This window comes from Nerophis lumbriciformis, linkage group LG06 (assembly GCF_033978685.3).
Source record: "Nerophis lumbriciformis linkage group LG06, RoL_Nlum_v2.1, whole genome shotgun sequence".
Classification (NCBI taxonomy): domain Eukaryota; kingdom Metazoa; phylum Chordata; class Actinopteri; order Syngnathiformes; family Syngnathidae; genus Nerophis; species Nerophis lumbriciformis.
In genome coordinates, this window is record NC_084553.2 from 26,718,421 (window position 1) to 26,745,394 (window position 26,974).

Sequence of the window (26,974 nt, forward strand, 5' to 3'; positions counted from 1 at the left end):
CTGTGCGGTTTCTCTGCGTTTGGTTGCCGGTATGGGCTCTGCAGGGTTGGGTTGGGGCGGGCGGGGGCTGGCTTTGTTTGGCGGGGGGAGGGGCTCGCGTGGCGTCACGTTAAAGTGGTCTGGTGTGGGTCACGGGCTGTGGCGGGGGGTGGCGGCCTCCTGGCCGTAGTTCCTGGTTGTCGGCCGCGTGGACTGGGGGGCTGTCTGGGCCCTCTACTCCTCCTACTTATAGCGCACACAGTCACACATATATAGGACTTTGGGGATTGTCCTGCGGGGAGGCATGGCGGGGGGTTGAGGATGCCTCCAATGGGGCTCCAGTCCTCCTGTCTTGTCCCCTGCTCGTCCATCCCTCAATCTTAGCTGCATATTAGACACTTAGGATTTGGGGGGCTTGGTTTGGTTGGGACCCACCATGACCTTGATGTACCCCAATTTGGGGCGGGCGGGGGCTGGCTTTGTTTGGCGGGGGGAGGGGCTCGCGTGGCGTCACGTTAAAGTGGTCTGGTGTGGGTCACGGGCTGTGGCGGGGGGTGGCGGCCTCCTGGCCGTAGTTCCTGGTTGTCGGCCGCGTGGACTGGGGGGCTGTCTGGGCCCTCTACTCCTCCTACTTATAGCGCACACAGTCACACATATATAGGACTTTGGGGATTGTCCTGCGGGGAGGCATGGCGGGGGGTTGAGGATGCCTCCAATGGGGCTCCAGTCCTCCTGTCTTGTCCCCTGCTCGTCCATCCCTCAATCTTAGCTGCATATTAGACACTTAGGATTTGGGGGGCTTGGTTTGGTTGGGACCCACCATGACCTTGATGTACCCCAATTTTAATCGCATTATTAGTTCCCACAAGCATACATATCTCACTCACGCTACAGTACACACATCAATAGGGACTGGAGGTCGGCTGTAACGGCTGACCTCCTAATTTTAACTACACAGTAGACACTCTGTGGGCCTTGTACACATGCATGGGGGGTTTGGGGTTCGGCGCACCCCTCATTGCCTCGTCGGCCGGCGGGGACTGCGGTCTGGTGGCCTGCCAGGCTTTTATTCATTTATTATTGTTATATATATTTTTTTTATTTTTAATGTATTTATTATTTTTATTTTTATTATTTACTTATTTTTATTTTATTTTATTTTTTAAATTTTATTTTTTATTTTTTTATTTTTTATTTTTTTTAATCTTATTATTTATTTGTGTGTGGCGTCGCGCGGGTCTCACTTCCTGTTGGATGGGGTCCGTGCCCGTGTGGCCCGACCTTGCGCTGTGGGGTCTCTGTTGGTGACTTGGTGTGGTGGCGGCGCAGCCCCCGTGTCTGGTCTGGATGCTGTGTCTCGGTTGTTTGGGCGGTGGTGTGTTTGTGCGGGTTTGGGTTGGGGTGGGGGGCCTTTTGGTTGGGGGGGTTGTTGGTGTCTCTTGTTTGCGTGTTGGCGTTCGGGCTGACCGGCGGGCTGGCGCCGGCTGGTCTCCGTGGCCCTGGTGGCGTGTGGTTGCTGGTCGCAGTTTTTTTTTGATCGCTTTGATTTGATTGGCTGGTGCTGGCTGTCTGGGGTTATTGCGGCTGCTGTTTCTGCTGCCGTTTGTTTGTGGTGTGGGCGCCCGTGGCTGCTGGGTCTGGTGCAGGGGTGTGGCTGATGTTGTGACTGGTGGCAGCGCGCGCGCGTGATGGCTGTCGGGGCTGACGAACTGTGTATATGTATGTATATGTGTGTGTATGTATGTATGTTTATATATGTGTACATATGTATATGTATATGTGTACATATGTGTATGTATATGTATATATGTGTATGTGTGGGTATGTATACGTGTATGTGTGTATGTGTATGTATATATGTATGTATGTATGTATATTTCTGGGGGTACGCTCTGGGCCTGCCTGTCAGACGGGGGTCGACGCCTCAGGCTACTGCATCCGAACTGCGTGTCTGGAGCTCCTGGGTCCCGCTGTCCATCCCTTCCGGGTGCCCGTCTTGGTTGGGGCCTGTTGGGCCTAGTCCCTGCGTCTATTGTGGTAGCTTGGTGCTGCAAGGTATTCCGAGGTGCTGCGAGTCGGCCAGTTGCTGGGGTAGTGACCTTGTTTGTCAGCATGTCTGTGATCTTCTTTTAATTCTTTTTTTTAAAATTAATTAATTAATTTATTTATTTATTTATTTTTTAATATATTTTATTAATATTATTTTTTAATTTTCCCCTCCCTCAGGGGGGGGGCTCGGCGGGGCGGTTGCTGGTTGTTCCATCTCCATCGTTGGGGTCCCTGCGGGTGGGGTGGGTGGTTCCCGTGGCCCTGTGCCTGGGTGGTCCTGCGGCGGCCGGTTTGGGTGGGGTGGCCGGGGGCTGGCCTCGCCGCGCTCTCCGGGGGTGGGGGGTGGGCTCGTGGGGGCCCGGTTGCCGGTGGGGCGGGGGCGGTCTTCCCGTCCGGTTGCGGGGAGTCTCTGGGTCCCTCGGGCGGGGCGTCTCGCCTTTCTGCCCGTGTGGGGTGTGGTCTCTCGCTGGCTTGGGGTCTGGCTGTCCCCTGCTTTTCCCGTGCCCTGTCCTCTGCCGGGTGCGTCTGTCTGCGGCCTGGCCCTTGTGGGCGGTACGGTGGGTCGGGCTCTGGGGTTCCTGTCGCTGGCCGGCTTGGCTGCGTGGGGGCGGTGGTCCCTGGTTCCCTGGGCACCACGCCTCCTGTTTGTGGGTTGGGCTCTCGGGGGTGATGGGGCCGTGCTCTGGCTCCCACGCACTCTGGGAGTCGAATGTATTGTACATGCAAATTCACATATGCTCACATACGTACATAGGTACCTACGCTCCCACATACATACACAAATACAGTACATATTTACCTACCTAATGTTCGTACATCCACACGCACATTCAATATACAAACATACACATACACATACTGTACATATACATTCACTGTACAAACACATATACACATTCTGTACATATACATTCATTGTACAAACACATATACACATTCTGTACATATACAAGTACATATGCATACTTACACTCATGCACATAATCACGTTTCATCAAACATATATTAACGTTGTTGCCCTAGGGTAAACTGGGTGTAACACATGGCACACTGACAAAGCTTAACCTATTGTGACTATAACAATCTACAAGGTTAATGTAGGTTGCTTCTCTTTCTCCCCCTCCATTTTTCTGCATTCTTTCGTATCTCAAGTTATCATTACGTATATGTATTGTTGCATTTAAACAACTGTATTGTTGATAATAAAGGTAAATTATTGGTATTGTTCATTATCAATAGCGCTATTTCTATTGGTATTTGTATTGATCCATTTGTAGTGTAATAATGCTCATTGTCATTTCTGTATTATTTTTTATTTTTCGCTAACTGCTTATTTGCTATTACTTTTACCATCATATTTGTACATGTCATATTTGCTGATGTTGCTCTATTGTTGTTGTTGTTGTTGTTTGCTGTTGTTGTTTTTGTCTCTCTGTCTAATCCCCCTCTTGTCCCCACAATTTCCCCCTCTGTCTTCTTTTTTTTTCTCTTTCTATCCCCTCCTGCTCCGGCCCGGCTGCACTAAATGATAATATAAATACATTTAATAAAGTCAAATACAAATAAGGCAACAAGAGAAGTATCCTACACTTCTCTTTTGTAAAGTAAATCTGAACAGCCGACATGGGCATCTACATCAACTATATGATTTGCCTGAGAAGCTGGACAGGACAAAAAAAAGAAAAAAAAAAAAGAAAAAAAAAAAAAAAAGAAAAAAAAAAAAGATTAAGCTTTGTCAGTGTGCCATGTGTTATACCTAGTTTACCCTAGGGCAACAACGTTAATATATATTTGATAAAACGTGATTATGTGTATGAGTGTACGTATGCATATGTACTTGTATATGTACAGAATGTGTATATGTGTTTGTACAGTGAATGTATATGTACAGTATGTGTATGTGTATGTTTGTATAATGAATTTGCGTGTGGATGTACGAACTTTGAGTATGTAAATATGTACTGTATTTGTGTATGTATGTGGGAGCGTAGGTACCTATGTATGTATGTATGTATGTATGTGTGTATGTATGTGAGTATATGTGAATTTGTATGTATGTTACGGCTTTAAGTACACTATATTTGTTTTTTTTGTGTGTTTTTTTCATGTATATATTCATTTCACACCATATTCATTGCACTTCTACATTTTTTATATTTTTATATATTTGCACATTGTTTTTCTAGCATGCACACATCGCACTGTATGGAATGGCCTCAATCTTGTTACCTTGCGTAATGACAATAAAGCTGATTCTGATTCTGATATAGAGCTTACTGTATATACAATATAGTCTACCTAGTGACTTGTCCTGAAGCATTCATGAAGAATAGATAGAAATAAATGTAAAAGCTGCAACAATGCATACAAACAACATCATAGGTCTAGATGATTTATGTCCAATTTTTTCATCATATCCTGTCTACAACATTTTCACAGCAGTTTTTTAAGTCATAATAAGCACTTGATCTGTTTTTTGTCTCTTAAGCGTCTGAGTAGAATCCCGTTAAGAAGTGAATGCCAAAATGATATTTGCAGAAACATGTCAAAACAATACAAACACAGAAGCTGTGTTTTTGGGGGTAATATTACAGCAGGAAGCTTCTTAAAAGTGGACAGAATATTTAAGTTTGAAAGGAATTATTACAAAGCAGTCACTGCAGCTTTGTTGTCTATAGTGTATGTGCCTGCTCTCCATAGGGCATCTATGATCAAGCTTTGGTATTCTCTCTGTGTTATTCAATCCCCTCAGCGGGTCTGTTTAAAGAGCACAGCGGCTTCAACTCATGCGCAGCGCTGCAGCTACAATGCCTTTTTTTTAACTTCTACACTCCATAGCCACAACATGAAGCACAAACGCATCATCTGATCAGATGCAAGAACTGTATCAAAAATGTTTACCTTCCTGCTCACTTTTGATTGAAACTATCAGAGAGGAATTGATATGACAATACCTCCGGTCTTTGTTTGATTGATGTGACGTTTCGTAGTTACAAACACACTCCTATAAATGTTTAATAGAGTACAAAAAGAAGAGAACTAGTTCCATTGGCTCAGCGGAAAGATACATACGTCGAGTAATACGTCGCCGAAAAGATGTCTCTTTTGTTTTGTTTAATTAATTTTGTAACTTTAATCTCTATTACATCCCTTAAGATTGAGAAAGACTCTTCTGGGGACAGTTTTTTACCAAAAAAAAGAAAAGTGAAAGTAAAAAGTGAAATTAAATTAGACATTCTAAAATGCTTAGTGGGGAAATCAACATTGGCTGCATGCTTTGTCTAACCTTTGAACATGTAAAATAATTTTCTACTCTATGAGATAGACTTAGACTTAGACTTAGACTTCCTTTTTATTGTCATTCAAATTTGTGAGATAGGCTCCAGAAAATGGATGGATGGATGGATAGAGTACAGATAAGAACGACATTTCGTTACATTAGCTCATGGTAGTGCTGGATAAAAAAGCAATAAGGTGCATATATAAATAAATAAATAGGTTACTGTACTGATAAATATATTGCACTTTTTCATATGCATCCACGTTTATGGATGTATGTTATATTGTCTTTTTTATTCCAGCGAGTTAATCCATTTTGGGGGGAGTTGAGGGGATAATTATGATGCGTTCAAGAGTCTTACGGCCTGAGGGAACAAGCTGTTACAGAACCTGGAGGTTCTGCTTCGGAGGCTGTGGAACCTCTTTCTAGAGTCCAGTAGTGAAAACAGTCCTTGGTGGGGGCGGGAGGAGTCTTTGCAGATTTTCTGAGCCCTGGTCAGGCAGCGGCTTTTTGCGATCTCCTGGATATGAGGAAGCGGAGTCCTGATGATCTTTTCCGCCGTCCTCACCACTCTCTGGAGAGAACTTCCAGTCTGAGGCATTGCAGGCTCCAGTCCAGACAGAGATGCTGTTGGTCAGCAGGCTCTCTATAGTACCTCTGTAGAATGTGGTAAGAATGGGGGGAGGGAGCTGTGCTCTTTTCATCCCACGCAAAAAGTGCATGCGCTGCTGAGCTCTTTTTACAAGAGCTCCGGTGTGTAGGGACCAGGTTATATTGTCAGTTATCTGCACCCCCAGGAACTTGGTGCTGCTTACTATCTCCACCGCTGTGCCGTTGATGAAGAGTGGAGCATGGCTGGACTGGTGCTTCCTGAAGTCAACGATGATCTCCTTGGTCTTGTCGACATTCAGGACCAGGTTGTTGGTTCTGCACCAGTCAACCAGATGTTTCACCTCCTCCCTGTAGTCCATGTCGTTGTTGTCACGGATGAGGCCCACTACTGTCGTGTCGTCTGCATACTTCACAATGTGGTTAGTCGTAGACCTGGCGCAGCAGTCATGGGTCATCAACGTGAACAGCAGCGGACTCAGGACGCAGCCCTGGGCGGAGCCTGTGCTCAGGGAGATGGCACTGCAGGTGTTGTTGCCCACTCTCACAGACTGGGGTCTGTCTGTGAGGAAGTCAATCAGCCAGTTGCATAGGGGGGTACTGAATCCAAGGGGGGCCAGTTTGCTCACCAAGTGCTGCGGGATGATGGTGTTGAATGCTGAGCTGAAGTCCAGAAACAACATCCGCACGTGTGTGTCCTTTCCTTCTAGATGTTCTAAGCTCAGGTGGAGTGCAGAGGAGATGGCGTCCTCTGTGGAGCGGTTAGGGCAATAAACAAACTGGTATGGGTCGAATGTGGGGGGAAGTCTGGAGACAATATATTCCTTTACCAGCCTCTCGAAGTACTTCATTATGATGGGGGTGAGTGCAACGGGGCGGTAGTCATTGAGGGAGGAGATTGTGAGTGTTTTTTAGGCACTGGAATGATTGTGGCCGTCTTAAAACATGATGGTACCACAGCCTGGGTCAGCGAGATGTTGAAGATGTCTGTGAGAACCCCAGACAGCTGGTCTGCACATCCCTTAAGCACCTTGCCCGGAATGTCATCATGTCCCGGTGCTTTCCTGGGGTTCACTCTCAGGGTTTTCCGGACATCCGCTATGTCCAGGTTGAGCGGCTGCTCATCAGGGCGAGGGATGGATTTTCTCGCCGAAGTGGTGTTAAGGGCCTCAAACATCGCAAAGTAGTTGTTAAGGTCATTTAGGAAGCTGATACTGTTGTCACAGGGACGGGGGGCAGCTTAATAGTCCGTGATGACCTGTATGCCCTGCCACATTCGTCTGGTGTTTGTGGGGTTCTCGAAGAAGTCCTGCACTTTCTGACTGTGAGCATGCTTTGCAACCTTAATGGCACTGTTCAGGTTAGCTCTGGCTGTTTTTAATGCTACCATGTCGCCAGACTTGAAAGTCTTGTTCCGAGCCTTCAGCATTGCACGTACCTCACTGTTCATCCAGGGTTTCTCGTTGGCCCGTGTGTGGATGTTCTTGATCACACTGACATCCTCCATGCACTTCTGAATGTATGCGGACACAGACTCTGCATACTCCTCCACACATGTGTGATGATTTTCGGTGGCGGCTGCCTTGAGCATGTCCCAGTCTGTGCTTTCGAAGCAGTCTTGTAATGCTTCCATTGCTCCCTCTGGCCAGGTCCTCACCTGCTTCACTGTAGCTTGCTTCCTGATCAGCAGGGGCTTGTATGCAGGAAATAGCATCACAGATTGATGGTCTGAGGAGCCGAGGTGGGGGCATGTTTAATATTGCTGAACACCATGTCCAGCTTGCTTCCACCCCTGGTTGCAAAATTCACATATTGATGGAAATGAGGGAACACAGTTTTCATGTTAGCTTGATTAGGCAGTGGAATGCTCATTATTGAGACTTCCTCCTCCTATTAAGCTTGTGTTGGCCTGTTCAAGCCACAAGCATAAAGGTAAGCGATTGTCTCTTTTAATTCCTGTTTTCTTTCATTTGTGAATTTAATCTTTTTATTGGTGGCGTGGCTCGATTGGTAGCGTGGGCATGCCAGCAACTTGAGGGTTCCAGGTTCAATTCCGCTTCCGCCATCCTGCCATCGTGTCCTTTGGCAAGACACTTTACCAACCTGTTCCCAGTGCCACCCACAGTGGTTAAAATGTATCTTACAGATGTGGAAAATTACTATGTGCTTTGAGTCTCTATATAAAATTAACTTCACTTATTGTATTTTGTATGTCCTCCATGTTCTGTACAGTCAGTGTGAATGACTTAGAAGTGAATTTAGTTATAAGTTCCGGAACAACTTCCATCACAGTTACAGGAACTTGTTAATAACCCTAGGACAACCTGTATATTTAGGTTTAACATAACAGTTTGCAGTGGTGTACAACTGAATCCCACCGGTTGCTTCAGGCAAGTGGGTTTAAAGGTTGTATATTTGTATGGTGGTTCAATTTCTATTCATAAACTTTATGCCAACAGTAGTGTTTTCCTATTGCACTAACAGTGCAAAAAAAGGCCACATTACCAGTTTTCCATTGCTCTCAATAATCCTCATTTGTTAGTCCAAGTTTCCAGGGAATAATTGAGAAGGATGATGTTTACTTAGGGCACTCCTACAATGCAATGTTCCAGCCAGTCCTCATTGGCACATTGTCTGGTACTCAGTCAGGAGTGTTTTGGCAAATTATTTCCATTACAATACTGTCAGGCTCCAATTAGCTGTGTGTGGTGCAGCAAGGTCTCTTTAGCAGGAAATCGAAACACTTGGATTTTCAGTCCACAGTACGGAGCCAGTGACTGTTTAAGAGTGGCTATTCATTAAACATATTTTAGATACCCACTCCATTTATTTGTTACATGCATTATACACACATCATCTGATCCAATTGGGAGTTCAGTGTCTTGTTCAAGGATGGAAGGAAGGAATTTCTCAGACCCGCAATCTTATTATGTTCGAGCAAAGTGGACTGAACCATTGCTGGTGGGCTAAATCAGTGTAAAGCAGAAGTGTCAAACTCGTTTTTATTGAGGGCAACATTGCAATTATGGCTGCCTTCAGAAGTCCGCTCGTAACAGTGAATGTGTGAATATAAATGTATAATCAGCTTACAAACCCCGTTTCCATATGAGTTGGGAAATTGTGTTAGATAAATAAATAATGATAAATGGGTTATACTTGTATAGCGCTTTTCTACCTTCAAGGTACTCAAAGCGCTTTGACAGTATTTCCACATTCATCCATTCACACACACATTCACACACTGATGGCGGGAGCTGCCATGCAAGGCGCTAACCAGCAGCCATCAGGAGCAAGGGGTGAAGTGTCTTGCCCAAGGACACAACGGACGTGACTAGGATGGTAGAAGGTGGGGATTGAACCCCAGTAACCAGCAACCCTCCGATTGCTTGCACGGCCACTCTACCAACTTGTAAATATAAATGGAATACAATGATTTGCAAATCATTTTCAACCCATATTCAGTTGAATATGCTACAAAGACAACATATTTGATGTTCAAACTGATTTTTTTTAGCAAATAATCATTAACTTTAGAATTTGATGCCAGCAACACGTGACAAAAAGTTGGGAAAGGTGGCAATAAATATTGATAAAGTTGAGGAATGCTCATCAAACACTTATTTGGAACATCCCACAGGTTTGCAGGCTAATTGGGAACAGGTGGGTGCCATGATTGGGTATAAAAACAGCTTCCCAAAAAATGCTCAGTCTTTCACAAGAAAGGATGGGGCGAGGTACACCCCTTTGTCCACAACTGCGTGAGCAAACAGTCAAACAGTTTAAGAACAACGTTTCTCAAAGTGCAATTGCAAGAAATTTAGGGATTTCAACATCTACGGTTCATAATATCATCAAAAGGTTCAGAGAATCTGGAGAAATCACTCCACGTAAGCGGCATGGCCGGAAGCCAACATTGAATGACCGTGACCTTCTATCCCTCAGAGGGCACCGTATCAAAAACCGACATCAATCTCTAAAGGATATCACCACATGGGCTCAGGAACACTTCAGAAAACCACTGTCACTAAATACAGTTGGTCGCTACATCTGTAAGTGCAAGTTAAAGCTCTACTATGCAAAGCGAAAGCCATTTCTTAACAACATCCAGAAACACTGCCGGCTTCTCTGGGCCCGAGATCATGCAAAGTGGAAAAGTGTTCTGTGGTCCGACATATTTCAAATTGTTTTGGGAAATATTCGACATTGTGTCATCCGGACCAAAGGGGAAGCAAACGTAAAGTTCAAAAGCCAGCATCTGTGATGGTATGGGGGTGCATTAGTGCCCAAGGCATGGGTAACTTACATATCTGTGAAGGCACCATTAATGCTGAGAGGTACATACAGGTTTTGGAACAACATATGCTGCCATCTAAGCATCGTCTTTGTCATGGAAACCCCTGCTTATTTCAGCAAGACAATGCCAAGCCACATTCAGCACGTGTTACAACAGCGTGGCTTCGTAAAAAAAGAGTGCGGGTACTTTCCTGGCTCGCCTGCAGTCCAGACCTGTCTGCCATCGAAAATGTGTGGCGCATTATGAAGCGTAGAATACGACAGACGACGGAGACCCCGGACTGTTTAACGACTGAAGCTCTACATAAAACAAGAATGGGAAAGAATTCCACTGAACATGCCCTTTCCCAACTACTTTGGCATGTGTTACAGCCATGAAATTCTAAGTTAATTATTATTTGCAAAAAAAAATAAAGTTTATGAGTTTGAACATCAAATATCTTGTCTTTGTAGTGCATTCAATTGAATATGGGTTGAAAATGATTTGCAAATCATTGTATTCCGTTTATATTTACATCTAACACAATATACCAACTTAAATGGAAACGGGGTTTGTATTATATTATTACACAATTGCCTATGCATTTGATTTTTAGAGTTTTGTACATACAAATTGATGGATAACTTGCTTGTAATGTAAGTATTTATTTGTATTTTTACAAACAAATTTTAATATGGCATATAATAATTAGGTGTGCTCAAAATGTTTTATTCATATCCGAATCATGATTCCTATTTATTTCCATTCCAAGCTAACTAACAATTTTCAGAAATGTTTTAAAATATATATAATAATATTCTCTAATAATATAATATTTGATGCATGAGCAGATAATATAACACATTTAAAACATATGCCATTTCATGCATTACATACATTTTTTTCTGTCAAAAAAGAAACAATGAATACATTTAGTAAGAACAATGAAATATGCAAATTATTTCTAGGCTTTCGCAGGCCACATTAAATGATGTAGCGGGCTAAATCTGGCCCCCGGGCCTTGAGTTTGACATCCGTGGTGTAAAGGGTCCAACATGCAGTGACACCTTTATTTACGAACCCCTCATTGTACGAAATGTTCGCTTTACAAATCACGAAACGGGAAAAAAAATACTTTGGTGTATGAACCCTATCTCCGTGTACGAATGTTTCATCCACCCATTGTGTGCCTGCAACACAGCCATTTTGTATACGGCAGCACATGCATTGTGAGCGGGCTGATCACCCCTTCCTTTCGCTGCACGCAAATAAGATTAACTAACAAGGTAAAGTGTTTTTTGTTTTTTTTTACCCTTAATGACTGTTAAAATTAAGGAGTTTTGTGATTTCAAACTGTGAGTGAGTGCGAGTGTTGGAAGGCAGCTAAACATAAGGACACTTAAGCCAGTTGTTGTTGTTTTGACTTTGTTATTAAATAGAATGTTGATCTTATCACACCGTTGTTTTGTTTGTTTGATATACAGTACTGTAGTGTGCTTTGTATTGTGCTAAAAGTGTCTAAAACATTTCCAAAAATATGGGCTCTTGGAGGCAGCACGGTGGAGGAGGGTTTGGTGCGTCTGCCTCACAATACGAAGGTCCTGGGTCCTCGGGATCTTTCTGTGTGGAGATTGCATGTTCTCCCCGTGACTGCGTGGGTTCCCTCCGGGTATTCCGGCTTCACCCCATCTCCAAAGACATGCACCTGGGGATAAGTTGATTACACTAAATTGGCCCTAGTGTGTGAATGTGAGTGGGAATGTTGTGTTGGAATATTTGTGTTGGCCCTGCGATGAGGTGGCGACTTGTCCAGGGTGTACCCTGCCTTTTGCCCGAATGCAGCTGAGATAGGCTCCAGCTCCCCCCGCGACCCCGAACGGGACAAGCAGTAGAAAATGGATGGATGGATGGATGGGCTCTTGGAATAATGGAACCCATTATTCATGTTTAAATTGTGTCATGATAGGCCTTTTGTCGTAGTAGGACCCCAACGCAGAGACGAAACAAATAAAAATAATAACAAAAAGCGCACTCAAAAAGGAGTGAGAAAAACAACTAAGGATGCACACGAAAGGTGTGGAGGAACGGAAATAGCACAAAAAAGATGTGCAGAGGAATAAGAAAACACTACACAGAATCAAGGAGCGCGAGTGGAGCCAGAGCAGAGGAGATGAACACGACTGGATGGGTGAACCATCAGGAATCAATTGGCGCCGAGTGAATGGACATGAGAGCTTAAGTAGTCAGAAAGAAATGGGTATCAGGTGTCCGCGAAGGTGGCTCTGCTTCGTAGCCCGAAAACCAGGCACTGCAACATAAAGCAGACAGGTGGCAGCAGAGCTGCCAGATCATGAGACATTGTTTTTTATGGATAACGTTGCTTCAATATACAAACTCTTCTATTTACAAACATTCTCAAGAACAAATTAGGTTCGTAAGTCAAGGTTCCACTCTAATTTGGTGCCATTGAGTGGAAAAGAGCCACGAGAAGTTTCAACAATTAGATAACATTTTGGCATGTGAGGATGAATAGCAAAGTGTCTTGCATAAATCCAGTTCCTTTGAAAAATACTGTAGTTACAAGGGAACCAAAATATTAGAAACACTACTAACTGCAAACTACAACTCCATTATCGTTACACCTCTTTGAATGGAACATACAACAACTTTGTAAATGAAAACAGATGCTTTACTTGCTAATAAAACATTTTGGGAGTATACATCAAGGGCATCCCTTTGCAACTAGAAGAGTTCCTCATTTTCACAGTCCACAGTGCTGATACTTATGATTTAGGGCAACGACTACACTTACTGTATCTCATGAGACAGACACATAAAATAAACATTTGTGTCAGCGTACTTAATTAGAGTGCAGTGACTGATTGACAACAGACAGCATTGGTAGGATACCACTTTAAAGCATCTGCCAAAGCCTGTAGCTGTCGGCCTAGTTTGTCTCTGAGGATGCTTCAGCTGCCAGTCATGCTGGCGGCTGGTGTGAAGGCATGACCAGCACACTGCTGACATGCCAGCCTCCATAGGTTTTGGATTTCCAAAACCATCACTGAACTGTCAGCCTCGAGGCGAGTGAGAGCTGGGGCAAACGTTGCGAAGTAAACAACATGCAGTTTGAGTTTGAGGAAGCATGTCATTCTTGGAAGAACATAACTCTCAGCTCTAACTTTGCATCTTTTCTGGCCCATCTTTGTCACAAGTGACTTTGTTGCTGCATTCACAATCTTTTGCTTGAATTCAGTATTCTAGTCAATTTAATAAAGAGGAGGCTGCTGTGTACATGCTGAATATTCACACTGATTAGGTTGCTTATAGACAAATTTGTATTACCAATTACTGTAAATGGTTAAAGTTTAATATAGGATGTGTTCAAGGAGACTATTAATGTACTAAGTCACTCCGACTGTTGCCAAAATCTTTTACAGTAATAATATTTATTCATTTTCTACCACTTTTCCTGTTTAGGGTCACAGGTCAGCTGAAGCCTATCCCAGCTGAATTTAGGGAACCTGGGCTGACTAATCTTTAAAATCAACGCACTGTTACAGCCCAGGTGAATGATTTTTTTTAACCGCCTCTGCATGTTTTACTGTAAAGTGCACACGTACACAAGCGTCTACCACTGCACAAAATTAATCCAACAACAAGTCAGTAACTTTGTGTTATTTTCTTGAATACAGTTTAAAAACATGAGTTAATGTCACACATCTTATGACACAAACTAAAAAGCTTAGTTTGACCTGTTTTTCCCCTATTCACTCAGGCTGCATTTTTTCTAAAGTTTGTGTTCAGGAAGAAAAACTTACAATTGTGTGTGGACAAAAGTCTGAAAGGCACAGAAAAATATGAGTTTTGTTTTTTTTAACTGTTCGACAGTTGACATAGCCTTTGAGAAGACCTGCTCATGGAATGGAGATGATCTGGAACCTCTACATAACGTAACAAGGCCTTGATTGAAGTGGTCATTGTCATAGTGAATTACCATTAACATTGCTATTTTTGACAATTGATAGGGTGGAATGTTGGTTTGGTTTGGTTTTGTGTAGGGATATGTACTGAATTCTATACTTTTATAGAACCCGACCCAAGTCCAGTGATGGGAATTAACTACTTTTTCCAGTAGCTTGGCGGTAGCTTAGCTACTTTTTTAACCAGTAGCTTTTCCTGTAGTTTAGCTACTTTTAGACCCATGTAGCGAGGTAGCTTACATTAAAGCTCCAAGCTACAAAGAGAGAAAATGAACTGCGAATCCAAGCCAGAAAAATATGGAGAAAATACAATGACATTGATGAATGAGAACATCCATACATAAGGAGAAAATCCATCATGATTGGTTGGTGTTTGTATGATGAGTCACAATTGGCTAATGTTAGGGCGAAACATTACGGACTGGCCAATCAGAGGCAACATAAGGCAGGTTATTGAAACCAGGAAGCAAAGTGATAACAGACAGTCTTGTCATGATGACAAGGGAATCAGAGAAAGAGGAACGCTTCAAGCTGACGACTCAAAAAAAAAAAAAAAAAGAAACAAACTTGAAAATAGCAGGGGGATTCTCTCCCACAGATAAGATTTTTCCTTTAGTGATGAAGACGACTTCCAGGAAATCCACAATAATTACGTGTCCTTGGCCATATATTTTTTTTTACAAATTAATGCATTTAGAGCAAACGATGAGATAATAATCAAAACTACAACTGAGACGCATGTTACAATCATGATGTTCTCCAGAAGAGAACATCCTGTTAACAGACCACAAACCAAAACATCAGAGCACTTCAGAGTTTCAATAAACTAATGTGGCTGTACTGTTAATCAATACTTATTGCATCTACTATCAATGCTCTTCTTCTTTTGCTGACAAGGGGAAAAAGAAATGAATGTGTGGATATGGGCCTCCATCACAGTAACTGCAACAGCAGCAGCACTGCCAATAATTCAATACACTGAACTCACATAATATTTGAACAACGGTCTTTGGACACACCCTTAAATCATTTAAATAAATCAATCAGGATTTGGCCTAAACCCATTAGTTGTAGAATTAAATCTCAACTATTCACCTTACTAAGACATTTTGAACGACCGTGCACTTTCAAAACAATTTGGGGAAGGTTTTTCTTTTTCCTGTTTCCAGTTCATAAAGCAAGGAACTTCAGAGCCTCAACAAACACCTTTGGGATGTACTCGAACAGAGATGGTGAGCCAGCAGATGGTCTCTCACATCCAGCATGAGTGACCTTGCAAATGTTCTTTTGAATGACAACTTCCCACACAAACACTCCAACATCTTCCCAGAAGAGTAGAAAAAATGTTGACTGTGATATGACTAAATTGATATTATCTTTCATTTTCTAACTATCTCTGTACTAACATTTCAATACAAAAATGTGTAGTTTAATATGAAGGTCAATATAATGGATGAAGCAAAAATGTGACATTGAGGCAATTGTATACAAAGGTAATTGGATTTTACAATGTTGCAATTCATATATGATTCACAGTAATATATGGTATAGGAATGGTACTGTGTATGCATGTCAGGATCAACATTTTTTGGCCTCAGATTCGATCTAATTTTGAGTCCCGATTTGATACTTAACTATAGATTGCAGAACTGGAAATATTTTATAACAACCAACTAAAGTAAACACAATGGCAGCTTTCTATAGAGCTTATCTTATTAAATTTAGAATTTGCTTTTTAATTAGAAGATTAATTTAATGTGTGATATTGAATGCTACACACATTTTTTTTAACAAAATAAAGTGGCTATTGCACAATAACTAAAAAAAAGCCAAAACGACTATTGGCTCTCAATTAAATCATTTGGGTTTTGCCCTCAAAGCCTTCCTGTATCCGGAGACTTCATCCATCCATCCATCCATTTTCTACCGCGTATTCCCTTCGGGGTCGCGGGGGGCGCTGGAGCCTATCTCAGCTACAATCGGGCGGAAGGCGGGGTACACCCTGGACAAGTCGCCACCTCATCACAGGGCCAACACAGATAGACAGACAACATTCACACTCACATTCACACACTAGGGCCAATTTAGTGTTGCCAATCAACCTATCCCCAGGTGCATGTCTTTGGAGGTGGGAGGAAGCCGGAGTACCCGGAGGGAACCCACGCAGTCACGGGGAGAACATGCAAACTCCACACAGAAAGATCCCGAGCCTGGGATTGAACCCAGGACTACTCAGGACCTTCGTATTGTGAGGCAGACGCACTAACCCCTCTGCCACCGTGCTGCCCATCCGGAGACTTACTCCCTGAATTTGTAATGAATAATTAAAATGACCAAAAATATGATTTTATAATAATTAGGACAAAAAAAAAGAAAAGTATTAATCTAATCACTTTAGTATCTCTCATCGTCATCTGAATCAATCACCCCTGCTTTACACTGAAGCTTTCTTTAGCAGTTAGTTTCTTGTGTCGTCCAGCTCAGTGTGTGTCGCATGCTAAGCCATTCCTTTTTCTTTCGTCCCCCAGTGATAATGCTACCTGGAAGAAAACGTGTTTATTTTCAGCCATGTTGGTGAGGATTAGTATCTTGGAAGCAGCTTCACACTGTGAATAGACGACCTGTTAGTTGCATCTTGCGCTCAAATCTGAAGCAGTTTTCTGGAAAGACACCACTCACCCGGGATTCATGCTACTCCTACAAGCATGTTACAAGGAATCCGCAAATGTAATTGTGTGTTCCCGAGCGAGCATTCCTTTTGAAATAACCTTATTACGTGAGTACAACCTTTGGCCATGTAAACACTTGGACACAGCTCTGGTAAAGAACGGCTGGGCTCGGCAGCTCATCAGTTAAAAAAGGCAAATATCGACATCTCTACTACTGTATATTTGTCACTTTACTGGTTGTTGACAATATAAGCAAATAACGCATGCATTTGAGAAACCATTCAAAATAAAATTGTATCTCAAAATTATTATTAATTATGTGTGATGCATATTTGATTCAAAGACATTGTAACATTAAGGTAATCCACAATGCTGTGAACAGGTCATCCTTATGTAGTCATTTTGGCACTCTTATATTCCCCACCACTCGCCACAGTGCTTTGCCCCACTGGCTCCACTGCTCTACCAATGACTAAAAAACCCTCTCATCTGATCAATAGTTCTTAAGAGACTGTAGGCGCTGAACGTAAAAAGTGAGTCCTAGTGTGACCTTGCATCAGAAATAGAGTGGTAAATTACTGTTACTATTGATATTATTGCACACATTACACGGTTGAACAATAGACATGACTCACCCTGATGCCCAGCTCCACATTTTCTCCACCATACACTTCCATCCCCTCATCCAGGAGACCTATCTCCTCAAAGTACAGCCTGTCCACAACGAAGCAGCCAATCAGGGCGGGGCTTCTGATGGAGGAGAGATGACAATGTGGCCTCAGTACAGTAGCCACAGTGATAGCCAAACATGAGGAATGATGAGAAGTTCATCATCTTAAAAATGGGTGCATGAATGACGCATGTCAGAGCTGTTAATAACAGCGTATTTACTGTACCCGCATATGAAATTAGTAATACAATACTTTGTCAATTGTAATGACAGTATCACAACAACGTCGAAAGCATCTACGTTGCGTCAAAATATTCATTAAACTAGAGAAGGACCAATTTCAATAAACATGATGGCATTAAAACCATTTTCTGAAATGAAAACCCAAAATACACTCTCCTCTCATATTACATACACATTTACAATATATAAATACAAATATTTCAAAGGAAAAGCGTACATGTATAAACCCTATTTTAAGAAGCAAGAAATACAGTAGTACCTCAACTTATGAGGTGGTTCCACGACAAAGATAGTAACTTTAAACTTCAAATCAGCGCCGCACACTTAAATGATTTTAAATCAATTTATTCCGCGCTTGCCCCCCCAAAACACTACAGTTTTAACATGTAATGTGCCTTTTAAAAATAAAAACTAACTTTTAGATAGCAAATAGTTTGCAAAAACACTACACTATTCACAGATAATATATTCTGTATTATCAGAACCACCATCTGCCTTTTGTTGTACAAACCCCGTTTCCATATGAGTTGGGAAATTGTGTTAAATGTAAATATAAACGGCATACAATGATTTGCCAATAATTTTCAACCCATATTCAGTTGAATATGCTACAAAGACAACATATTTGATGTTCAAACTGATAAACATTTTTTTTTTTGCAAAGAATCATTAACTTTAGAATTTGATGCCAGCAACACGTGACAAAGAAGTTGGGAAAGGTGGCAATAAATACTGATAAAGTTGAGGAATGCTCATCAAACACTTATTTGGAACATCCCACAGGTGTGCAGGCTAATTGGGAACAGGTGGGTGCCATGATTGGGTATAAAAACAGCTTCCCAAAAAATGCTCAGTCTTTCACAAGAAAGGATGGGGCGAGGTACACCCCTTTGTCCACAACTGCGTGAGCAAATAGTCAAACAGTTTAAGAACAACGTTTCTCAAAATGCAATTGCAAGAAATTTAGGGATTTCAACATCTACGGTCCATAATATCATCAAAAGGTTCAGAGAATCTGGAGAAATCACTCCACGTAAGCGGCATGGCCGGAAGCCAACATTGAATGACCGTGACCTTCGATCTCTCAGACGGCACTGTATCAAAAACCGACATCAATCTCTAAAGGATATCACCACATGGGCTCAGGAACACTTCAGAAAACCACTGTCACTAAATACAGTTGGTTGCTACATCTGTAAGTGCAAGTTAAAGCTCTTCTATGCAAAGAGAAAGCCATTTATCAACAACATCCAGAAACGCCGCCGGCTTCTCTGGGCCCGAGATCATCTAAGATGGACTCATGCATGCAAGTGGAAAAGTGTTCTGTGGTCTGACACATTTCAAATTGTTTTGGGAAATATTCGAGATCGTGTCATACGGACCAAAGGGGAAGCAAACCATCCAGACTGTTATCGACGCAAAGTTCAAAAGCCAGCATCTGTGATGGTATGGGGATGCATTAGTGCCCAAGGCATGGGTAACTTACACACTTGTGAAGGCACCATTAATGCTGAAAGGTACATACAGGTTTTGGAACAACATATGCTGCCATCTAAGCGCCGTCTTTTTCATGGACGCCCCTGCTTATTTCAGCAACACAATGCCAAGCCACATTCAGCACGTGTTACAACAGCGTGGCTTCGTAAAAAAAGAGTGCGGGTACTTTCCTGGCTCGCCTGCAGTCCAGACCTGTCTGCCATCGAAAATGTGTGGCGCATTATGAAGCGTAAAATACGACAGACGACGGAGACCCCGGACTGTTTAATGACTGAAGCTCTACATAAAACAAGAATGGGAAAGAATTCCACTTTCAAAGCTTCAACAATTAGTTTCCTCAGTTCCCAATCGTTTGTTGAGATTTGTTAAAAGAAAAGGTGATGTAACACAGTGGTGAACATGCCCTTTCCCAACTACTTTGGCACGTGTTGCAGCCATGAAATTCTAAGTTAATTATTATTTGCAAAAAAAAAAAAAAAAGATTATGAGTTTGAACATCAAATATGTGTCATGTCTGTGTAATCATGTTTTGTCTTAGTCATGTTTTGTTTAGTTTCTGGCTTTTCACTCCCTTGTCTCGTTTGCATGATTACCCATTAGTTTCACCTGTTCCACGTTTGGACTCATTGTGCACGCTTGTTTGTCACCATAGCAACCATTAGTTTTCACCTGTCACGTCACGCACCTGTTTCACGTTTTGAGTCACGCACCTGTTTTCGTTAATCATGTCTGTGTTATTTAAGCTTTTCATTTTCTGTTGTTCGTCCTGACGACATCCCCGCATTCTTACCCCTGTCACACTCTATGTACCTCTGCGCACTTCATGCCATGTCAAGTAAGTTTTGTTTCGATTCATGCCACAGTTAGTGTTTTTGTTTAATTGTTCACAGATTTTTGCCCCCGTGCAAGTCTTTTGTTTTCGTTAGTCAAGTTTGTACATCCGCATTGAGCGCGCCTTTTGTTCTTTTGAGTGTTATTATTAAATCATGTATTTACCTTCACGCCATGACCAGTCCAATTCACTTGCACCCAGGCCCGGCCCTAACCAATCTGGCGCCCTAGGCAAGATTTTAGGTGGCGCCCCCCCACATCGGCAGTGAAGTGTATATACTCACAAGAACCCGAATAGCTTTGTCTTTGACCTTTTTTTTTTTTTACTTACAACTATACCTAATATATAAAGGGGTGGAAAAGTGACGATTACCTGCAGGGCAAACATTAGCTAACCAGAAGGCAATAACAATGTAAACAAAAAACACCTGCTTAAAAGATCTAATACACACATTTATATGTGTAACAGGGTCCATTATGTCTTGTAAATAATGTATTTTATAATGCTTTATTATTGTTATAATTACACAAAATGTGTAAGTTACATGTAAATACCTGAATATTGTTTGATGTTTTGTCAATGTGGAACCATTGTCTCGTTGTCCCTCCTACTGCAATAATTACGGTGACACCTGTCTTTATATATGCGTTGGACACGCCTTCCAACTTCCCTTTTGTCCACCATAACGGGAGAGGTAGGCGTCCATGCGACGACAGATAATGTCATGTTAAGAACTTCTGTTCATTTTCTTGTTCTGTATTGTATTTTGTGTAGGGACTCGACGACGTCAAAAACTTATTGACAACAATTGTGTTCTGTTTTATCAGGTATGTTTATTTCACTGTTGTACGCCCTTTTGTCCACCATAACGGGAGAGGGACTCGACGACGTCAAAAACTTATTGACAACAATTGTGTTCTGTTTTATCAGTAAAGTGCAGCTGAGCAATCCATGGTGTCGGTCGTTTTTCACAAAAGCCACACAACGCAGAGAGGAAAAGACCACCGGTTACATATGCACGTACAACACTTAGAACTTTTAGCATATCAGTATGTGGAATTAAATTATGGAATGGATTAAGTAAAGAAGTTAAAAAATTGTACTGATATGATCCAGTTTAAGATGTTGTTCAAAATAATAGTGCTTACAGAGTACAAAAAAGAAGAATTATGAGAAATACTTTCAACCTTATTGAAAATAAGATATTCTTCATCTCAGTATGTTAATAATGACTGAATTAATTAATTAATTACATATTACAAAACTGTTGTATACTAATTCATAGATGTTATTTTATTATATAAAAAGGTCAGTAAATGATTCTATATATTTGTAAATGCTTTGAAGTGGGAAAGGGGTAGGATTAAATAAGCTTTGCTTCTTCCTACTCCTTTTCGGGCATGATGTAAAATGAAATGATATGAAATTGTGTGATGTATTATGATGTAAGTGTGTTCATGTTCGAAATAAACTAAAGAAAGAAAGAAATGTCCCTGAGGAATGTAAGGTGGGAGTATTGTAATTACCTAACGTTACATTATTATTTTCCATAACAATTTAGCCCCCTCCACAATATTAACCCGACGTTAAAACAGAACTAGCTATTTATTGATTAGCAATTGCCGAATCATGTAACATTAGCTTAATGCTAAAAAGCCAGGTTACTATCACATTCTGTAACAGACAAATAATTTCATGTAGGCTAACGTTACATTATTATTTTCCATAACAATTTAGCCCTCTCCACAATATTAACCCGACGTTAAAACGGAACTAGCTATTTATTGATTAGCAATTGCCGAATCATGTAGCATTAGCTTAATGCTAAAAAGCCAGGTTACTATCACATTCTGTAACAGACAAATAATTTCATGTAGGCTAACGTTACCTACCTGCTACCTCTGTCTTTTCTCGTTTCTCCTCCTCTTCTTTTCTCTTTTTTCTTCCCTGGGCACCTGACAGTTTTGGCATCTTGTGTTGATTTTTTGATGTGGTGACGTCCAAAAAGAGTCATGATACGGGAAGGGAGGGGGCGCACCGTGCGGGGGGAGGAGGGGGGGGGGGCGTAATGTTGTAACAAATAATATTTCTATTAAATAGGCTTTACTTTGCATTTTAATTAACGTGGGATTATTTTTTGTATTTAGAAATAATAGTACCAACTTCTTCTTTTTTTTTTTTTTCTCCAACATTTGTGGCACTGGCGTGGCGCCCCCTGATGGACGGCGCCCTTAGCATTTGCCTATACGGCCTATGCCACGGGCCGGCCCTGCTTGCACCTCGGGAGAACAAACCAATCCATAGTCCAAGTCGTGACAATATGTTGTCTTTGTAGTGCATTCAATTGAATATGGGTTGAAAAGGATTTGCAAATCATTGTATTCCGTTTATATTTACATCTAACACAATTTACCAACTCATATGGAAACGGGGTTTGTATATACAGTGCATCCGGAAAGTATTCACAGCGCTTCACTTTTACCATGTTATTTTACAGGTTTATTCCAAAATGGAATAAAATCATTTCTGTCCTCAAAATTCTCCAAAGAATACACCGTACTGACAATGTGAAAAGGTTTTTTTTTAAAAAATCTTTGCAAATGTACTAAACATTAAAAACTTAAAACATGTACACTAATGGAGATTGAGAGGTGCCAAGCTTGTGGCATCATATTAAAAAAGACTTGAGACTTTAATTGCTGCCAAAGGTGCATCAACAAAATATTGAGCAAAGCCTGTGAATACTTATGTAAATGTGATTTTTTTAAGTTTACTACATTTGCAAAATGTCAAGTTGCACCAGTGGCCCAAAGATGCGAAAGTGGCAAGAAATTGGACGTTTGTTCCGCACACTTTACCGACGAAAGCTATGCTACGACAGAGATGGCAAGAATGTGTGGATATCCTGCGACACTCAAAGCAGATGCATTTCCAACGATTAAGTCAAAGAAATCTGCCGCCAGACCCCCATTGAATCTGCCGGAGTGTGTGAGCAATTCAGGGACAAAGGACCTCGCTAGCACGGCAAGCAATGGCGGCAGTTTGTTCCCGCAGACGAGTGAGCTAAACCCCCTTTCGACCCTAGCTTCCCTGGCCTGCTGACATCAACTCCAAAACTGGACAGATCAGCTTTCAGGAAAAGAGCGCGGATGAGGGTATGTCTACAGAATATATTAATTGATGAAAATTGGGCTGTCTGCACTCTCAAAGTGCATGTTGTTGCCAAATGTATTTCATATGCTGTAAATCTAGTTCATAGTTGTTAGTTTCCTTTAATACCAAACAAACACATACCAATCGTTGGTTAGAAGGCGATCGCCGAATTCGTCCTCGCTTTCTCCCGTGTCGCTGGCTGTCGTGTCGTTTTCGTCGGTTTCGCTTGCATACGGTTCAAGCCGATATGGCTCAATAGCTTCAGTTTCTTTTTCAATTTCGTTTTCGCTACCTGCCTCCACACTACAACCATCCGTTTCAATACATTCGTAATCTGTTGAATCGCTTAAGCCGCTGAAATCCGAGTCTGAATCCGAGCTAATGTCGCTATAGCTTGCTGCTCTTTCATGTTTCATGTTTGTTTGTGTTGGCTTCACTATGTGACGTCACAGGAAAATGGACGGCTGTTTATAACGAAGGTTAAAATCAAGCACTTTGAAGCTTTTTTTTTAGGGATATTGCGTGATGGGTAAAATTTTGAAAAAAACTTTGAAAAATATAATAAGCCACTGGGAACTGATTTTTAATGGTTTTAACAATTCTGAAATTGTGATAATGTTCCCCTTTAAGTTAAATATTATGCAGAGCTCCAATTGAATGGTGCTATATTGAGTCTGATGAAAAGAACACAATAATAATAAAAAAAAAAAATTTGGTTTGAGTCACTTACTGGATGGGAGCACTTTTGCTACCCTTGTGCCACCAGGACTTGGGGGGGTTGAGGTAGCGACACCACAGCTCCCAGTCAAAGCCTTGAGCAGACAACGCATACTCTTCAATCTCAAATGTGTCATACTTGATGTTATCAAATGACGGAGAGATTATGCGAGTTCTGTCCTCCTGAATCCTCTGAAGAATGGGTTCAGCCCTTTAAATGAGACAGAGAGAGTGCGTAGTTAATTGGTGCGTTTGTGTTTGCCGGCTTCCTCTTATCAGCCTCATTATCATGCTTGTGCTTATGCGAGGGCACAGGGATGCATTCATTTACTGCAGCATCTGATAAACTAATGGGAAAAATGATCTTATAAAGTGTGCAAAGATGAAAATGCAAAAAAGAACATCAATTGAAAAACACATTAAACCGTATTTTCTCTTTGAATACAAATGATTATTGTGTTGTATTTGTTCTCACGCACAATAAATAGAGGCCAACAAGTCATTAAAATGTATTTCAAAGAAACCCCACATGGATTTCTAACCACTTTATCCACGTTTGACTCACCAGTCAACATTAAACTCCACGTGGGCATCGAAGAGAGCAACAACTGGTGCAGTAGCCACCCGCCACCCGCTCACTCTGGACCGGATCAAGCCTTCCTGCTTGGAATGCCGTACCATCTTGATGAATCCTGGCCGTCGACTGTTTGTCTCTGACACAAAATCCTGCAGCTTCTCCTTTAGCTCTTCTGCAAAACACACACACACACACACACACACACACACACACACACACACACACACACACACACACACACACACACACACACACACACACACACACACACACACACACACACACACACACACACACACACACACACACACACACACACACACTTCAGTATCTTAAAAAGTTGTTGGAGATGGCAAATGAAGTAAGGCGAAAACTGTTTGTGGATAACCTTCCACCCACATATGATGTTGCAACGTTCTCCTCCAGTGGGCATCATTTTATTGGAAGAAATCCAACTGCTCTGATCACTCCATTGCAGGACTGAAGACCGTCTGCAACATTTCATTTGTCTTGAGGCTTTACTTGCATTATTACTGGAGCTACACTCTCCGCTGGATGATGAGTCATGCCGTACAAAATGCTAAGTGATGATATAAAAAAAAAGAATTATATGACTTTTTGCAATATGGCTTCCAGTAAATTCCAGGTAATGATCTACAAACCCCGTTTCCATATGAGTTGGGAAATTGTGTTAGATGTAAAAATAAACGGAATACAATGATTTGCAAATCCTTTTCAACACATATTCAATTGAATGCACTTCAAAGACAAGATATTTGATGTTCAAACTCATAAACTTTATTTTTTTTTTGCAAATAATAATTAACTTAGAATTTCATGGCTGCAACACGTGCCAAAGTAATTGGGAAAGGGCATGTTCACCACTGTGTCACATGGCCTTTCATTTTTAACAACACTCAGTAAATGTTTGGGAACAGAGGACACACATTTTTTAAGCCTCTCAGGTGAAATTCTTTCCCATTCTTGCTTGATGTTCAGCTTGAGTTTGAGTTTGAGTTTGAGTTTAAGTTTATTTCGAACATGCAAGTATACAACATGATACATCACAATCTCCAGTTTCTCTTTTCAACATGTTCGAAAAGGAGTAGGAAGAAGCAGAGCTTATTTAATCCTACCCCTTTTCTTTTACATAACAGTTGCTAAAACTTTTGTTCACTTCCTGTTCTCAATTTATTCACAATATACTCCATAAGTAATCACAATAAAATAAGTAAATAAATAATAATTGGTGAAGTAAGTTACATTTCATATGTTGAGATAAGTAAGATTATTTTGTGAGTGAAAGAATGAAAGAATGGATGAGTTAAATAAATTCAGAATGTTTATCATGGTTCTTCTTCTTTGTACTTTGTAAACACTTTAAGTTTGAAGAGTTTCTTGAAGTGGATCATATTAGTACATTGTTGGATTGCTTTGCTTAATCCATTCCATAATTTAATTCCACATACTGATATACTGAAGGTCTTAAGTGTTGTACGTGCATACAAATGTTTTAAATTACATTTTTCCCTAAGAATATATTTCTCCTCTTTTTTTGAGAAGAATTGTTGTATATTCTTGGGTAGCAGGTTATAGTTTGCTTTGTGTATAATTTTAGCTGTTTGCAAATTCACTATGTCGTAGAATTTCAGAATCTTTGATTCAATAAATAAAGGATTTGTGTGTTCTCTATATCCAACATTATGTATTATTCTAACTGATCTTTTTTGTAACACCGTTAATGAATGAAGTGTACTTTTGTAATTATTTCCCCATATTTCTGCACAATAACTCAGATATGGTAACACTAGTGAGCAGTAGAGAATATGAAGTGATTTTTTGTCTAGAACATGTTTTGCTTTATTCATTATTGACTTAAGTTGTTCAACAGTCTGGGGGTCTCCGTTGTGGTATTTTAGGCTTCATAATGCGTGTTACGTTGATGTAACACGTGGCTTGGCATTGTCTTGCTGAAATAAGCAGGGGCGTCCATGGTAGCGTTGCTTGGATGGCAACACATGTTGCTCCAAAACCTGTATGTACCTTTCAGCATTAATGGTGCCTTCACAGATGTGTAAGTTACCCATGCCTTGGGCACTAATACACCCCCATACCATCACAGATGCTGGCTTTTCAACTTTGCGCCTATAACAATCCGGATGGTTCTTTTCCTCTTTGGTCCGGAAGACACGACGTCCAAAGTTTCCAAAAACAATTTGAAATGTGGACTCGTCAGACCACAGAACACTTTTCCACTTTGTATCAGTCCATCTTAGATGAGTTCAGGCCCAGCGAAGCCGACGGCCTTTCTGAGTGTTGTTGATAAAGGGTTTTCGCCTTGCATAAGAGAGTTTTAACTTGCACTTACAGATGTAGAGACCAACTGTAGTTACTGACAGTGGGTTTCTGAAGTGTTCCTGAGCCCATGTGGTGATATATTTTA

The 26,974-nt window shown here is 41.4% G+C and overlaps 1 protein-coding gene across 1 annotated transcript in view; it reads right to left on the minus strand.

Moving 5' to 3' along the window:
* Positions 1-26,974, minus strand: part of galnt18b (UDP-N-acetyl-alpha-D-galactosamine:polypeptide N-acetylgalactosaminyltransferase 18b) — a 247,983-nt gene that overhangs the window by 58,775 nt on the left and 162,234 nt on the right. The window contains exons 4-6 of the mRNA XM_061963999.1: positions 24,520-24,703; positions 23,968-24,165; positions 17,478-17,592 (exon numbers count right to left, since the gene is read on the minus strand). Coding sequence (XP_061819983.1) covers positions 17,478-17,592; positions 23,968-24,165; positions 24,520-24,703 — 497 coding nt within the window. The remainder of the gene's footprint in view (positions 1-17,477; positions 17,593-23,967; positions 24,166-24,519; positions 24,704-26,974) is intronic.